Source organism: Arvicola amphibius, chromosome 10 (genome assembly GCF_903992535.2).
Source record: "Arvicola amphibius chromosome 10, mArvAmp1.2, whole genome shotgun sequence".
Lineage (NCBI taxonomy): Eukaryota > Metazoa > Chordata > Mammalia > Rodentia > Cricetidae > Arvicola > Arvicola amphibius.
In genome coordinates this window covers 17,890,592-17,909,592 of record NC_052056.1, presented here as the reverse complement: position 1 = coordinate 17,909,592, position 19,001 = coordinate 17,890,592, and the positions used below count along the sequence as shown (strand labels likewise).

General features: G+C 33.6%; 1 protein-coding gene across 3 annotated transcripts in view; it reads right to left on the bottom strand.

Annotated features, from left to right (window-relative positions):
* Tmprss15 (transmembrane serine protease 15) overlaps positions 1–17,833 on the bottom strand; it is a 101,874-nt gene extending 84,041 nt beyond the window's left edge. For 2 of the 3 annotated variants that reach the window (XM_038346272.1, XM_038346273.1), the window contains exons 1-6: positions 17,689–17,833; positions 14,747–14,877; positions 14,423–14,490; positions 5,865–6,016; positions 2,186–2,230; positions 487–522 (exon numbers count right to left, since the gene is read on the bottom strand). In XM_038346272.1, the coding sequence (XP_038202200.1) occupies positions 487–522; positions 2,186–2,230; positions 5,865–6,016; positions 14,423–14,490; positions 14,747–14,877; positions 17,689–17,833 (577 nt within the window). The remainder of the gene's footprint in view (positions 1–486; positions 523–2,185; positions 2,231–5,864; positions 6,017–14,422; positions 14,491–14,746; positions 14,878–17,688) is intronic. The other variant, XM_038346274.1, reaches the window with a different exon arrangement.
* Between the last annotated feature and the right edge of the window lie 1,168 nt (positions 17,834–19,001).

Below are 19,001 nucleotides of genomic sequence, written 5' to 3'. Positions count from 1 at the left end.
AGGCACAGGCAGGTGGATCTCTGTGAGTATGGGCCAGCCCGGTCTGCAAAATGAGTTCCAGGACAGTCAGGGATACACTGAGAAACCCTGTCTTGAAAAACCAAAATAATGATGATGATGATGATGATGATGTAAATATAGTGATTAGTTGGCTCTTTTTTATATTAATTCTTTTTGTTGTTCAGTTTTTAACATGTTTATTTCTAAAACTAAGAGTCTCAAACGTGTAAACCTTAATAAAAAAACAAAGCATGTTTCTCATGAAACAATTTTGTCAAGCTTGATGACATGAATTTAATTTCTGGAACCCACATGTAGAAAGAATGTTTTCCTAGACTTGTATATATGCACCATAACAGGTGCACACACACATACATGCACAACAACACAAACATGAACATAAACATGTGCACACACATATTTATACATACACATTCTCACAATAAAATCATAAATAAAATAAATAATAATGTTATTAAGGCTGACCTGAAGTTGTCATAGATCTGCTGGTTGTCAGTTTATCTGCAAAGATAATGATATTAAAATGATTATTAAGTATCTTAGACTGGTTATAAGGACTTCATCATATATCTTATGTTTAATTTTTCATCTAAGAAAGTTTCAGCTTATTAGGACTTACTGATTATTTATGTATTTGAGTCTAAAGATAAACTTTTTATATTTTATCTTAATATTTTGCAATTATTTTAGTTAAATAATTTTGTATATTTGTGGGATTTAATATGATGTTTTGATACATATCTACAAAGCAAAATGATTAAATTTGGTTAATGAACTAAGAGGACAAAATTTATCAGTTCTCATAGTTACTTTTAATTGATTTTCAAAATATTAAAATTAAGGTTTTATATTTTTACCTACTTTTTTTTTCTAAATAAGGGGTATTACTCAATGGTCATTCAGTAAGCCCCAGGATCCATTAATTCATATGCCTGTGAGCTAAAATTTTCTGAGCTTGATACAACTGGGGTGAGCTTAAACCAGGAGATGAAACATCAAGAAAGAAAGAGATTTTTGTTTTCTAAGATTGATACAACCTTTGTGACCCAAGATCTTTATGATCTTGCGGCAATTTCCTTTTCTTAATGATATGCAGGTAAGGTTGACATTTAGTACAACTTTTGCAGTATGTAGGGGAAGATTACTAATCATACATAATTCAGAATTTTGATTTCAAAGAATTTGTAAAACAATGTGCCTGGTAGGTTTTGTAGTTAGCAGAGCCACAATGAATTTTTAGCTTTAGGGTTGCTATTTTAATAATTTTCCCATGAAAAAATAAGATTACATTTTTAAGGTAACTAAGTGTTAATTTTTTAATAAAAGTTTTGGTAATTTTTCTAAATTAGCTCTTCTAATAGTGATGTTAACTTGATGAGACACAAGGAAGTTCTAAATACTATGAGCAAGAATGAAAACTTAAATAAACGACACAAAGTGTCAAGTGTGAAGTGGGTAGCTTAGCATGACAGTATGGTTTTCTTTTTCCAAGAAGCGTAATATTTATTTTATTAATTATTGTTTTAATGTTTTTGTCACCAGGACCTCATGACATGGGTCAATTTTGGAATTATACATGCATCATATAAAGTTTAAAATAAACCAGGAGTCTTGAAATCAGAAATACCTGTCCTTGGCATAAGTAAATAGGTATTATTAATACTCTCAGCTATACTAAAATTAAAATATGCTTTCATACTTTAAAATGAAAGCTAAACATCATGACATAATGTAGAAATAAAATATATTCTTTTCTAATGTCATGAAATTTGATATCACTGAGTTGGGTAGGCAAAATGGCTTAGTCAGAAAAATGCTTGTCATGTGAGCACGAGAAACTGGGTTCAGCTTTCCAGGACACTTCTCAAAACCTCAGGTCTGGTTGTATATATCTGGAATCCTAGAGATGGAGTGTAGTGAAAGACAGGTCGGACCCCAGAGCTTGCTCTCCAGGCTGTGTGTCCTATATTCTTCTCTCAAAACATAAAGTTTAACGCACTGATGGAAGAGAGAATTCTCCAACTTCAGTTCTCTACATGTTCACAAACAAAACTGTGGATGCATAAATAAACACAAATCACACACACACACACACACACACACACACACACACACACACACACACACACACACACACACACAGCTATAAATACAAAACACCTACCTGAAGTAGTTACAGGGAATGCTGTGGAGAAGTCACCCAGAGACGCTAGAAGAAAGTAAAGATGATTTTATAGTTGACTTTGTAATATAAATGTATCATAAAAACATTGAATACAGTTTGAATATTTCTTCAAAAGGTATCTAATCTTTGAAATTCCAATTTACTTGCTCTCATGATATTACTATTTTTTCTGTGGTTATTATGCTTTAGATATGTTTTAGTGACTGCCTGATCAGTTTATTCAATTTGCCTAAGCTAAGTTTGCTTGGTTTTATATTGATTCAAGAAAAGTACCTAATTATTTATGCTATAAGTTACATGGAATAGTTTATATTCAACTAATATAATATTACCTATGAGATCTTGCCATTGCCAGGACTTATCATAACCAACTTAAAATAAAATATATTTGAAAATTTACAAAATGCAAATATTAAACATAAATATCTAAAATTAAGCCTGGTGTTATACTTGCAGATGTGTTTTAGGACAGCTCAATAAATCAATTGTAGCATAACTTTGATTTGAGAATGTTTTTAAGTTATTGATAAATAGAGCTTAGGGAATGTGCAAGACAGACTGAAATAAACAAGAGGATATGATTTTCTTTAATCAGTATGTGATTTTGAACATAAATTTCATCTTCCATCTTATGCAAGTGTATGGAATAATAAAGATTATTTTAGCATATCTGTCAAATAGCGAATAGTCAAAAATTATCAAGGAGACTATCAACATAAACACAATTAAAGAGAAAATATTTTTCTTAGGAAAATGATTTAAAAAACCAATTATTATTTTCCAGTAATATAGCTATTATGAGCAAACTTTTGTTTGATGAAGAAGAAAGGCAGTATTCTCAAAATGCCTGGATCAGAGTCCTTCATCTGTTGTAAATAATATATGATAGAAAATTTGCCAAAGTCCTCTGGATTTTGTCTTTTACTTTATAAAATAGGAGTGGTGAAATGATTGCACATAAAGGTTTTGTTAGATTTGATTACAAAATGGTTTAATGGGTAATGTATCTGGTGTAGTTATTGATGGTTTATGCTAATCTTCAGATTACCTTAGTAAGAATCCAAACTACAGCATGTGTGTTCCATAGAGTACATTTCATGAAGCACAGCTTTAGTTGGGACACAGAGAAATTGAATTAACTTCTTGGCAAAAAAAAAAAAACCCCAAGGACTAAGCAGGGGAGTGACTGGAAATTGTGCTTCCTGAACCAACTCTGTCAAGAAAATTATACTATATTAAATGCATCCAAGGTGCAAATCTACTATTACATATTTACTATTACATATTTACATAGTATGAGTCATACCCTTCTGCATATGGAAAAGGAACTCTGTATTAAATGACTTTGCTCTTTACCAGAGTATGAGAACTGATAGTGGTCACTAAGTTTGTCTCTGTCTCTTTTGGTGTGCATACTTAACTCTTGATGTTATTTTACATATGAGTGCTTTTACATTACAAAAATCTGAATTCTGAAACATTCTTAGCTTCAGTATTTAGAGATAAGGCATTGTGAAAATAGAAAAGTAGAGAAAATTACCATTGTCTATAACTAAACTAAACTACTTTAAATAACTCTTTGAACTAAAAAGAATGAAAGGGAACTATAAAAAACAGAATAACCTCCGTATATGTATTAATTTTAATTGTTGATATGATAAGCTAACCGATGGAAGGAAAGATTTATTTAGTCTCATGGCTTCAGAGGTTTCAGGCCATGATGACTAGCTCTATTGTTTCTGGGTTAGTGATAACCACGATGTAATCACAATGGAAGAAAATGATTTAACATATAGCAGTGCTGAATGAATAAATGCTAATGGATAGGAAGTGAAAAAGTAAGAATATATTTTGTCAAAGATATTATAACTAGTATTAAAGTAATAGTTATCCATGAACAAAGTAGTATCCTACATTGTACCCTGGAACACAGAAACAGCATTTGAAGATAACCTGACAAAATTCCTAATAAAGAGATTAATATTATTAGCTGCTCTAGTTTGCTTTCCTGTTTCTGGCATTAAATAACCTGACCCAAAACAACTTGAACAGAAAGTGTTTTTCAAACCTTTGTGTTCCTACTCATCTTCTAGGAAAATCAGGGTAAGAACTGTGGCAGGAATGGAAGCAGAAGAAAGTCTGTCCTTACTGCCATTCATAATTTTGTCAGGGACATTACTTATACAGCCCAGGCCCATCTCCCCATGGTTGGCATCAGCCACCATAGGCTGATCTCTCCTATGTTAGTTAGCAAGAAAATGTACAGCATATATAATCACAGGCTGATAAACGGAGGCAATTCTTCAGATATAATTCAGAGATAATTTCTCTACTCAGATATATTAAACTGTCAACTGATGATAACTGTGACATTAAAAATTGCCCAGACTGAGAAAGGTAAATATCATATGTACACACTTATAAGTGACTTTTAGACATAAAGCAAAGAAAACCAGCCTACAAGTCACAATCCCAAAGAACCTAGACAACAATAAAACCCTAAGAGAGACATACACAGATCTAACCTACATGGGAAATAGAAAAAGACAAGATCTCCTGAGTAAATTGGGAGCATGGGGACCATGGGAGAGGGTTGAAGTGGAGGGGAGAGGCAGAAAGGGGAGCAGAGAAAAATGTAGAGCTCAATAAAAATAAATAAAAAATAAAAAATACATACATGCATAAACAAATATATGTATATCCTACAAAGTCACATAAAATGACCCACTTTCTCCAAACATGCCCTGCCTCCTAATAGCCCACTCAACAAGGAGCTCATTAATGAGCTAATTCACTGGTTAATTTAGCATTTTCCTGATCCAAGTACCTCTGAAATTTTGTCTGAATTGGAGACCATTTCTTCAATAGGAAACTTTTAAGGGGAAGCATCATATCTGAGCCTGAGAGATTCAGTAGACATATTGTCTGGATATTACTCTAAAATTAATTTATCATTTTGTGTGATGGTGTGTGCATGTGTTTTTGTGGACATGATGTCTGAGCAGGGGATGCTTGTGGAAGTTAGAAGACAAGTTGTGGAGTACTGTCTCTCTTTCAGTTTTAGGTGCAGGGGATTTAACTTGGGCTGTCAGGCTTGCACTGCTACCTACTGAGCCATCTCCCTGGTCTCTGATGTTAGCTTTGACCCCCGTGGTTTTCTCCTTTTATGTATTCTTAGGGAAAAATGTTTTATCACTTTAAGAAGAAAGTTAACTTTTTCAATAGGAAATTAGATTGGATTAAATGTATTAATCCATCTTTTGTCTTCCTTTCCATTTCTAATTAGACATTTGTCCTTGCCACTTGACTGTAATCTCATAAGGTCTGAAACTCAATCACAAATTCTCTAATTTGACTTTCTAATGAATGACTCCAGAAAAGTCAGAATACACTTGACCAATAGATAGAGTGTGACAAGACTCACAAACATCTATACCCGCTGACATTTTCAGAATCTTTTTTATATTCGATAGTTTCCAAACTCCTCTCACGGATACTTCCCTTCAAATATTTCACTTTTCTCATGTAAATGTGTTACCTCAGGCGCTGCGACATGCTTCTAAAGCTAAGGATGATTCTCCTGCCTCTTTCCTATATTTCTAGAATCTTAATTTCATAGCTTAATGATTCAAAGAAATCAAATAATGTTAACAGATACCTGTGATATCAATGCTGTTCAAATCAATACGGAAAGTGACCAGTTGGCTGGATGTATTTGCTTCAATGCCTTGAATCAGTTCTTCTTTTACATTTTCATCTGACACCCACTGAGCAAAAAAAAGGTCAAAAAGGACTATAACACTGCCATTTCTGCAAAGAAAAAAATGACATAAGAATAAAAAGTCAGGTATCTTCAAGTGATTTGTCTCAGTTCAGGCAAAATGTCTATGAAATATGCTAGCTCGTCATATGTCCTAGTCCTCATTACAACAGTGTAAAGCATTGTGCGCCCTGCTCGGCAAGGCCTTGTAAAGATTTCTTTTCTCAAATAAAGAAATGAAAACTCATATAATAGATATCGCAAAGTATTATCTTTAGTTTACAAAGGAAGGAAAGAGTAACTAAAACTTTCAATATTTTTCCAAGAACAGAAGTGCTAAAGTCAGCCCAACATGGGAGCCAGGGCTCAGTGTGGCACACAGGACCACAGGGCTATTTCTTAGTCTCTTGTGTCAAATTAAACAGTGTCACACAGAGTTCTGTCATTTTATTGTTTGAAGGAATGAAGTGTGTGAGCCTCTAATGTGTCTGGGGGATTCTTAGGTCAAGAGAAGTCTGATGTAATTTCATACTTGTTTCAAATAAACTGTACAAATTTAAGACTGCCTGATTCTAAGGCTCAGTAAACATTTGTATTTAGTTTCCCTTTTTCTTTTGCGTAACCTAAATTCTTAAAATATGTCTTGATTTTGGTGCATAGAAAGAAAGGAAACATACCTGAATCACTAGACACTCGGGATACTTATTCTTTTAAGAAATTTCTTGCCCACAAAATCTGTTACAACAGAAGAATTCAACCCAGTGGCCTTAGGGAATATTCTTTCCCTTTATTTTAACTTCCTCTCTGTATTTTGCATTTTCTTTTACATTGTGAGAAAAGATTAAAAGGGAATGCATTTGGAAACAATAGAGACACTGGAGAGAATATGTTTTGTTTTCTCTCCCACCTCTCCCTTAACCTCATGTTTCCTCTTAAGCTTACAACCACACTGGAGGGAAAACTCAAGCTCTGATCTTCATTTTGCGAAGACAATTCTCAGGTTGAAGTTGACTTCTTAAGACAAACCAGAAAGAGTCAGCCCTGACATGGTTGGTGATGCTGATGCTAAAACAAAGGCCTTGGTGATGCTGATGTTAACTCAAAGACCTTAGGTGCTGATGCTAACACAAAGGCCTAGTTAATGCAACCTTGGTATCTCCAAGTTAATGAGCATCTCCAAAGAAGGCCTTTGTTAGCTGTGAGTGATGTCATTATCTAACTGTCCTGCTGGTACCAAGAGTAAAAGGTATTTTATTTTTATTTCATCATTATATACCAAGACCAGAAAGTCCCTGGAAGACCATAGTGGTTTATCATGTCACAGGACACGATGTCTTTTCTTAATACTGCGTTAGTTTGCAGGTTCATAGCTCAGGAGGAACCCTTTCTTTCCATGCTGGTGGTTTTTCATTATTTAAATGACCAAGATAATTTGTTATAATTATTCCACACTTCACTTCTATTAGGTTAATTATCTGTAAGTGTGGGCAAGATTGACAGTCCAATTATTTTCTTGAATCACAGTAACCAAATCTTATTATTGGGACAGCACCTTGATAACCATTCAGAGCTCCTGAATGTACATACGTAAGAAACTTCCGGTCTTTAGTAAGGATTCAATTATTCACAGACACTTTTTACAATCTGATCTTCGACACTTGTTACATTTTCAACACCAGCTGACCCCGACATTTTCAAATATATATTTAATATTTTATTTTTTATTGACGTGTATGTGTATTTGTGGCAGGAGGGTTGTGCTGTGTGCACATGAGTGCAGATGCGCCTGGAGGCCAGAAAAAGAAGTTGGATCCCCAGGGGGTTGAGTCACTTGGTGTGGGTGCTAGGAACTAAATTCTGGTCCCATGCAAGAGCGAATGTTCTCCATTTATAGATAAAGAAGCCATCTTCTTTATCCATTTGTTACAACTGGGCCCTTATCAATGGAATGTGAGAATACTGGCAAAAGACAATTAGAATTTTATTTTGAACATCAAAGTACAGAAAAATAAAGCTTTATTTGTTAGACTATTTTTGCTTCTCCATATTTGACGACCATTTCAGGGCCATCTGGGGATGATTAAGGCAGCCACAATTGAAAGTCACATGTATCATAATGGAAAATTCAAACACTGAATCTCTTATGTTATTGTCAATAAACCTAACTGACCTGCACAGAAACCAAGACTGTGAGAAGTCAGAAAAACAAAACAAAACAAAGCAAAACAACAACAACAACAACAACAACAACAAAAGTACATCACTTTTCAAAGGTTTGAGTAATTATATCCTTTGTTGAAGAAAGTTAAAAACAGATTAATTGGCATGCAGCTTTCAGGTTTCATCCCATTCTTAGTGGAGAGGATGACTGAACTAGGTTTCCCTGATACTTCACAGTGGCCATCGTTTTCTCTATAGTTATACAAACATTGACACCTAGAGCAAGAGTGTTAACTTTATGCAGTGTTCTGTGCCACACACACACACACACACACACACACACACACACAACAGATGTGATACCCATGTCTCTCTTTCTTAGAAGCACTTGTATAAAATTCCCTCCCCTATATTTTTAACACTTTAGTGAACTATTCTTAAGACACCATCTAAGAAACAGGTAAATATATTTAATGTCTTGATTTATTGTAAGAATTTCACCTATGCACAGAGGGAAAATAACTAACCTAGATACTTGGAAGTTTTTGTCAGTCAAAAGAAAGAAAGTTGTTTTGTTCCTCTATGCTTTCGTTATGTACAGTTTCTGTTTCCTCCCGCTCCACCACCATTTCCCTTTCCTCATCCTCTCTTTTATCCTTCCCCATTCTCTTTATAGTTCCAGAATCTATCTCCTTTGCCAAACACGACTGACTGAGTATAGACTAAGAGCTGATAGGATTAAATATGGTTTAAAATAAAGCACAAGAGCTCAGAATCTTTTATCAATTCTCATCAGTTCTGCAGTTTTACTTTTTCTTATGTTGCAAAAAAGATGATTTATATGGAAATGAAATCCGCATCTGCTCTATATATTTCTACACATTTAATTATTCAGAAGCCTTGATTTTGTGTACCTTGAATCAAGCAGTAGAAGACACAAGGTATTTTGGGCAGAAATGCAGTTCTGAAATTTTCCTTTACCGCGTTATAACTAACTGGAATAATTCACCCTCAGGCAAGACATATTTGTATGAAAGATGTGTCTTTTTAGTTTTGAATTATATATTGTACTCAATAATTTATATCTGTGATGATAAAAGTTCTATATTATAGATACACATTCAATTATATCCTTTACAATTTATTTTCGTGTTCAGTATAATGTTGAGATAAGATAGATATAAAGGAGAAATTAAAAAAATGATAAGTATATATGTTCCATCTCATAAGCAGGGAGAAACTTATTTTTGGTAGTTTATCAATGATTTGTATGCAAGATTTTAGGTTTAATTTATTTATTAAGATAAATGAGAAAATCATTCCTATAAGGAAAAATAATGGCCATTATCATTTCAAAGAAACTGCTCTTAGTAGAGGAACTACATGGCCCTCCTCTTTTTGTCTCTCCCTCTCTCTCTTCATGTAATTTTAAAGCTAGATATATTCTATTATTGTGCAGAGGGATTGTATGTAATAGATCAAAATGTTCTTATCTCATATTTTCCTTAATGATACTGATAACCTTTAGGTTTGCTGAATAAACACAGCTCTTTCCTGTGAGAAGCTGGTGACTCATCTGTGTGCAAAGGGCAACCTTAAAGTGCTCGTGGCCACAGAGGGCAAAAAGCTCTTTATTAAAAGAGTCAACTGCTAATGTTCTGTGAATCAAAACATTTTTCAGTGTCCCCAAAAGAGAGAAAAACAACTTTTTCTCTTCAGATTGGTTTTACACGCACACACATGCACACACACATCGATCATTTCAGAAAGTGACAAAAATACGTGAAATACAAAATAAGATAAAATAGATTAATAACTAAGTTTGGTATTCTTAGTGACATATTTTGATGACACACTTGCCATGTGATGTCACTGTAATTGCAATATTTTTAAAATATTGTTAACTATGTATTTATATAATGGATACTGTTATGTAGAAGAGGAATTAGTAATTTCTGTTCCTTGGTTATATTTATTTGTTTTTATATTTCAAATGAAAATTGAGATGCTTAACTCTAATGATGATCTTTTCATTTTTCCTATGAGTATAGATATTCATTCATGATTATTTAAGATAATCTGAGACTGACAGGATGGCATTCAAGCTTGAGGACTGGAATTTGAATCCCCAACACCCATATAAATGCTAAGATGATATTTACCTCATAAGTGTAATACCAACACTAAAGAGGAAGAGGTAGGAAATGCTGATAGCAGGCTGGCTAGCTAGTTTAGGTGAGTGGGTGAACTCTGTGTTCAAATGAAATTTTATGCATCAACACACACACTCACGCGTGTGCACACACACACACACACATGAGATAAAATTAAATGGCTGAGAATGTCTCCATGTTCTCTTTCCCCATCCCATATTCCCTACTTTTCAGGTTACCAATTCAAAGAAAGTGGCAAGATTTTGACCTGCTTTCTTCCCATTAATTTTATTTGACCTAATGCCATTTTTTCAGGCATATTCATTGAGTCTCAAGAACAGAGGATTCTGGGCGGGAATAAGTGGTCTGTGGTTAAGAGTACTTTTACTCTTACAGAGGACCAGAATTAGGTTTCAAGCAGTCATATGATTGTTCAAAATAATACATCACTTCCAGGGGACCCAAGGTCTTCTACTGACCTCTGTAGTCAGAACCTACTGTCTAATAAGGAGAAAAGCAAGCAATTCCATCACATCTTAAGGTGGTGTTTTGTTTGATACACAAAGTTCTGAATGGGTCGGGTAGAAAAGTGCTCATTATGAAAAGAGTGTGGGTCAAGCATCAGTGGACATTGTGACATGGATTGGTGCTCAGCAGTCACTAAGATAGAAAGGAAGGACACTAAGGAGAAAAAAATGGGAGTTCATTTGAAGAAAACTACACAGAAGAATGAAAGATGGTTGTGGGGGTTGTATGCATAATGTGCTAGGTCAGCACAGATGCTAAAACAAAGTAGGAAGGACTTACGAAATTCAAATGAGTGCCTGAGACAGTATATAGGAACACACCTGAATTTTGAGTGGCAATGTTAGAGAGTTGTCAGGAGTTGAAGACCCAAGGTATGATAGGCAGCTAAACTCAGTCTCTAAGGTGTCCTACTACAGACACAACAGTAGATGAGAATGCATAAAACTCTCATTGGGCTAAGGGGAACAAAGCTTCTTTCTAGTAACTGAAATTAGCAAATACACAGGACATGGTGCTAAAAATGATTCCTTAATAAAAGGTTTTATCATGTGCATAGCAACCTTAAACATAGATTCCTAGTCTTTAAGAGAATTAATTTTAGTATTTATTTAGTAGCACAAATAATTTCAATTTGTAGAAATTGAATAGACTTCCTTCTGAAGTTCTGAACATAACTCAGACAAAGCAGCCAATCCAAAGCTAGGTGAAATTATCGTAAATCTTTTATATTTCCTAGGACCATTATGCATTGTGTATGCATAATTTACTATGCATTGTAACTTAATAACATTAGGCATTTCTTGATGTTGATATACCTTGTTAACAACAGTTTCACTTCCTTGAAACATGTAAATGTGGTACGATTACACAATGGAGTACTACTTAGTGATAAAAAACAAAGACATCTTGAAATTTGAATGCAAATGGATGGAACTAGAAAAAACAAACATCCTGAGTGAGGTATTTCAGACCCAGATATACAAACATAGTTTGTATCAGAAGTGGGTATTAGACATAAAGCAAAGGACAACCAGCCTATAGCCCACAATTACAAAGAAGCTAGGTAACAAGAAACCCTAAGAGAGACATACATGGTTCCCCCTGGGAAGGGGAATCAGACAAGTCCTCCTGAGAAAATTATGGGGGGGGGCAAGCTGGCAGGGAAGGAGAAAAAGGGAAGGAGGACGGGAGAAAGGGAGGTAGGAGGAGAACATGAGGGAATGGGATGCTCAAGAATGGGGAAGGACAGTGAGAGAAAGGAAAGAGATATCTTGATTAAGGGAGCCATTAAAGGGCTGTTGAGAAACATAGCACTAGGGAAAGCTCTAAGAATCATCAAGGATGACCCCAGCTAAGACTCTGTGCAACAGCGGAGAGGTCACCATCTCTTTCAAAGCATGAATTTGCTTCACAGAATAGTTGAGATATCACTGACTAAGCTGAAGATCATTTGGGAAAAATAAGAGCAACACTGTTTCCCAGAGATATCAGACTGAAGACATAATTAGAAATTATTCAGTGAAAAGAAACATAACAGTGATGTGTCATTCTGAGAAGGAAATAAAAGAACAAGAAAGAATTATTGTGATTGCATTATAACAGAAGACACTTAAGTCTCCATCTATGGCATTGACATGCCCACACACCTGCCCACAACTTTAATATGTCTATATGCCTTTCCATCATGTCCACAATACAGTTATGGTAGAACTCTTATTGCATGTCCAACTTTCTGTATCCTTTATTAGCAAAGAAATATAGGGTTTGTAAAAAAGAAATTACATTTGCATCATATTTGATATGAAACATAATGTTGGAACACTCCTCCTAGGCTTCTGGATTGACCACCACACATCAGCCTCAAACTGGGTTCATTTAGTTAATAATCTAATTTATTTCTACATGCTTACTCTAATCACTACTATTGGTTTCAGAGAAGAACTTCATTTAAGGAACTATTTATACAGATAAGATTTTAGACAAAATACAGAGCAAAATAAGGTGCTTTTTGTAGTGTTTCTACTATAGGTTTTATATTTTCCTCTGTGTTTACTTCTCTGGCTTAAAAATGAGGAACTCTGAGTACAGATTCTGCTGTAAGTTTTCATGTAGACTGATTACTTTTTGAAGAAGAATGAGCAGAAGGGAGAACAAAGCAGAGGAGAAATAAAGGATAGCATTTTCCAATAAAAAGTCAACTTTGAAAATGAACTAAGTGAGACATTCAGAGGAGAATGAAACCACTAGGAAAAATATACCCAAAACTGACATGACAGTTTATGATGTGTACGCCTTACTGTTTACATTGCTTTGCTTTCTTCTCTGTCTTTAGTAGTGTTTTATACAAAAATTATCTATAGAAACAGAAGTGACCTTTTGATATCTATTTTTCATGAAAATTGCTTTTACTTTATTTCCCCCTCATTTTAGAAAATTAAGTCTTTCTTCTTTTTTCTATTTCATATACAAAATGTATTGCTCAATCAACTACATTTTTATTTGAATTTTCTGGTTCTTGAGTAGATCACTCCTTTACCTTTTTCTTTAAATTTTGCAGATTATCATTAGCAGTACAATCTTCTTTGCTAATTACACTTTTTATGAGTATCTCTGTTTCAAAGTCCCTTTTGTCATCCCAGTTTATAAATTATTAGATTCACTGTGACATAAGCAGGACAACAGGTCAGGGAGACCTGAACTTCTCTTTGTATACAATGATTCAACAGAGACACATAAAACACTATCTGAAGAAAGATTAGTTTCTAATAGGTTAAATCCCATATTAAATATTTTTATAGGAAATGCTATATCTACATGAATAGTGTAGCTTAACATACCTACTCACGAATACATATTCTAGACTGAGGTATTCATAGTAAAATTATATATTATCCTATTAATCTGAGACTCATTCATTTATTGAACATTGTAATTATGAGTATTTAGTGTATGTGCATATGTGTGTGTGTGCACGCATGTGCATACGTGCCCACAGAGACCAAAAGGGAGTAGAGAATGCTACAATCACAGCATTTTTTTCTCTAGGTAAAAATGTTAACATATCTTCTCTCTTTTGTGATTTATAATATGAACAAACTAGGTGACATATTATTTTAATTATAACTAAGAAGTTTCTTTTACATGTTCTTAACAAATTAAGCACTATATCTCTGTGTACATATATTCAATTTTAATCCTACACATATCTGTACAATTTTACCATCGTAAGAGAAACACATTAATATATCAATTATCAAATATTACTATTATCTCTTACTAAAAATGAAATTTTTTATCATAAAACATTTCCAAATCCTCACAAAATGTTGAAAATATTTATTCTTTCCTACACGTAATAACACAACACATTTGAGAAGAGTGTGGGTGGTGTTGGCGCACACCTTTAATCCTAGTGCTCAGGAGGCAGAGGCAGGTGGCTCTCTATGAATTTGAGACAAGCCTGGTCTACAGATCCAGTTCCAGGAAAGCAAGATCTGTTATACAGAGAAACCCTGTCTCGAAAAATCAAAATGAGAACTAAAAAGAGAGAGAGAAAGAGAAGAGTGTTGGCTGAGGTCAATGTGCTATCAGCAGAATGGTTTCTAGTATACTCACTCAAATTGGAAAACGCTCGATTTCTTATATTCATTCTTCAGATTACTTGATTCAAAGATCTGATCTATCTGAAAATATGAAAAATGTATTAAGTTGATAATATTTTAATCGACTTTTTATACAGAATACAGGTAATCCATTTGCTTAGAGTTGAACAAATCTCGTTCATGGTGGGGGCGTTTCATACAGTTATGAATGCTGAAGATGGCGTGCATTTACTGATATTTTCTGAGTAAAAACAACGTACACTATGTATCATTTGCAAGTAACTTAATAAAATTGATTATGAGATTTTAAACCAGCTATGTAGAGACAGCCTCCTACCATTTGCTGAAGGTCAAAAGCAAGAACTTTGAAATCTGCTGAGAGTCTGTCTTGTAAATTAGGATTATATGTCACTCCAGATGTTATTTTAAATGTCCCTCTGACTTCATGACTTTTTCCAAGGGCTGCATCTAGATGAATTAATAAGAAATAAAGCTCCAGGTTATGAATAGAAAAGAATATTACATCCTGGTTTATGATATAGAGGCAACAACACTTATTTAATATACTTCCCCTGTCATTATTTCATTCTTGTTTTTTCTTTGCAGTCCTTTTTCAAAACCAGCTACTCACTCTCCTTTTTAATTTTTACTTAGCTGGTTGTTTTAAAAGACTAAAAATATAGGCTTATTTTCTCTCCCATTGTTCGTTCCTCCTTTCTTTGAAGTCAAGTTATACAGTTTTTTTTCTTTTTTCATTTTCTTTTCAAATTGAGATTCCTGTTGGAAGTCACAGGGCATAATCATACTTTACCAATTATGGAAAGTGAATCAGGAAAGCATAGTGAGAAATGGACCATTAAAAGCTGTATAGCTGCTGTTAGATGTTTCTTGGACCCCAAGTCTCCAGTACACTGCTGGCTTGCTGCATGTGAATTTCTGTGAAGATTTCTGTCCATGTGGAACTTTGAAACATGGCTTTGAAACCACTTTTTACATCCTAGTAATTATAAATTTGGCATGTGTGACTTTTGGCATTAGACAGGACCTATCTTTATTGGAGAAGTTATTGAGAATAATGTAGAAAATACAGTCTCAGTGAGGAAATAATGTAAGATAAGGTGAAAAAATTGAACAGTCTTTCTATCTGAATATTTTCTTTGATAGATGAATGATAAAATCATTAGCCAATATAATAATAACATTAAATAATTCTTACAACAATGTGATAGGAGAAGTTATTTTTACTTTTCTACAACAGGGAAATGGAGGCTTAGAAAGACATAATTTCCTAAGGGAGTAAAGATGAACAATGAAGGGAGTGAAATTTAAATATACATTTGATTAACTATAACTCCAAAACTTTCTTAAACACATAATTTTCCTGTCCAGAAAAATATTAAAGCTAATATCTTAAATGATAAACTTAACATTTCACTTAAACAATTATGTACTTACTGTTATTTATGTAATTCCTATTTTGCAAACAAATTAAATTACATTTAAAACTTCCCATTTAATTACGGAAAATGGCGAAAGAGTTAAGAGATGTCTGGTTGGAGAAGGCTCAGAGACCTTTATTAACATGTCTGTGTATGGATGGAACTGAACTGCATTCTAGACATTAGAAAGTTTATGGAGAAACCAGCCATCTGATTAAACAATATAATCCAGTTAATATTATTATAGCAATGTGAATTTTGTAGTAGAGAATTTATATGCATGTACAGAAAATAACATTTGATGAAAGCTATATAAGCATTCTATATTATTTTTGCAGCATTTTAAAACTGTATACATTCACACATATATGTGCACTTGATAATAATCAAGGAAAGAGACCATTAACTTGAGAGGTAGGGACTAGAGAGGGTTTCAAAGGAGGGTATCTGGGGAAGGCTTGAGGGAGGAAGTAGAGGGTGAATGTGATATAAATCTATTTCAATTAAAAGTGCTAAAACTTTACAATATTTTCATAAATACAAAATTAAATAACTAAAATACATTTTATTTCCTCTAATGTTTTATTATTAGTTAAAGTCAAATTTCTGGTTATTCTGAGTTACTTCTTATTACATTGCATCAAAATTTACAAGTAATGTTCATTTTATAGAAAGAATAAGTGACATATCCTTTATGAACTCAAAAAATTCCATAAATTATTATGTTTTTAAAAGTTATTTGAAGTATATAAATAATCCTAAAACCTCCACTTTTTTAAAACTCTAAGTGAAACTTGTGTATTGTTCATTCTAAACACTTAGAAATATTGTTTGGCCTAAAGGCAGATTCCTTCTATTTGGTTATATTTAAATTATCAAGGATTATATTAAAATTATTTCTACAAAACTACAAAAACTTTTTATTATGTTCAAATTTAAACATTGATCTGTCAGGGGAAATAGCTTATTCAAAAATACTTGTTTTTAAAACTAAGATGATTAACAAGAAAATTCTCATGTTTATGACTTTTTAAAATTAATTTGTCCACATACAATTTATTATTTTAAAACCCAAATTAAATCGTATCAAATGTCTTTACTACCCAGGATATTGGTGCAATTTTGATTAATTTATTTATCTTATAAGTGAATAGGTGGTAATTAGGAGTAAACTCTTAGAATTGGAGTTCAGTTTGGGGTCTGATGTCTCCTCTGTCCCAAATGTTGCTAATTTAAGCAAGCTAGTTCTCAAGTTCTTTGTTCCAGATTCATACATAACCTGATGGTGAGACGTGAATACCAATGAGGTCAAAGATATACTTGAATATCTTTGAAACTTTTGGCTCACATTAGCATAGTTCTACACAATAATGTTTTAATATCTTTTTTCTTATCATATTGCTTCTCAAGTAGAATGAAATTTTTATAGGTCTATATTTATGTATTTATGTTTAATTTGTTCACTCAAACTTATTAGCAACATTTTAGACCAAAAATAGATAAAAATGTAATTTTATATAAACGGATAATAGTGCTTATTTACTCTTCATGTGTATAAGCTTGTATAGTCCATGATATTATAATATGCAAGACTACTGTATTCTAAATTAAAAAACAAACTGAACATTATTTTGCAAAAAAGTAAAACATTTTATTCCCAAATTTGAATCTGAGATTATAGGAAATGGCATACCAACTGATTTTCTTAATATTCTGTGAAGTAAAAATGTCCAAAAGCACTTAAATGAAACAAACATATTTTGTGGTATAGTCAAAGTAATGAATAAATTAAAGCAAAGGTTGACTTCGAACATGTTTCTTTTTTAAATATATGACTTACCTGTTTCTGATTCCTTGATTGCCAGCCAGGACACTGCAATTAACCCAGCAGAGAGGACCATAAGAATAACGAAGAGAACTGAGAGCATTGCCTCAAAAGAGCTGAGAGAATGACGTCCTGTGCCCACATTTCTGTCTGACTTCATTTTTTTTTGAAGGATGGAAAATTTAGGAACTATGAGAGGCAATAGTCTTCCACATCAGCAAAACTGATACTTTAGTACTAACTGGAGAGTAAAATCTCTCAAGTGCCTAAGGATGTTAAAGTCACCAACCATTCAAGCTAACATTGAGAGCCTTCAGTGTGAATGTGCTGTGTGTGTCCGTCTGGCAATGGTATGTCTCCATACATTCAGTATCTTTAAAAGGGGCAGTTAATATTTAAGAAGATACAGTGAGTACAGATGCCCAGAGCTGTACATTGTAATCATGTGAACAGGCCATTTGTCAGGGTAAGAGCAATGAAATGCATACCATAAACAAAAAAATGACCCTTCATCTCATTGAGAACTATTAAAAACATGAAAACGATAAACAAATTGGTCATTAGGGAGATGCACTTGATATCTGCATAAGTGTTCCTAAGAGATTAACCTTCTGCCCTGTGATTCAGGTCACAATTATAAGCACTCCTCTGTAGGGAGGTAAAAACTTCCAAACGACAACACACATAGATAAAAGTATACTTGTATAGTACCGTATTCTAGTCCTCTGTTACTCCTTTCTTACTTCCCTATTTCTCTTATGTGTATGTATGTGTGCCTAGATACATTATTGAAATAAACAGAAGTCTTGTGATTTTTATGATGTCACTCTTGAAGTTATGCAACGTAAAGCAGTATTGATTTTACTTAAAGGAAAGTTCACTTAGTTATCATATGGCTACTGTATGTGATGTAAGCAAATATCAGTCTCTGGGATTAATCACCCTAATAAAAACAGACTGTTGGTTTCTATTTTAAGAAAATATGCTAGGCAGAGGAGACCTTACTCATTTATTGGTGTACTTTATTATTTTTTTTTTAAGACAGCGTTTCTCTGTGAAACAATCCTGACAAACCTGGATGTTCTCAAACTCCCTTTGTAGACCAGGCCGGCCTCAAACTCACAGAGATCCACCTAGCTCTGCCTGCCAGGTTCTGGGATTAATAGTGTGCACCACCAAGACAAGCCCATACTTTATCATCTTAAATACACCAATATAACCAGAGAACCGGTGAAAAAGTCTTTGGTGTAAATGTAGATGTGTGCTTTCTGAAAAAGTGAAACTTTTTTTGCAATTAAAGTGGAGTGTGCAGTTGGAACTTTCTTAAC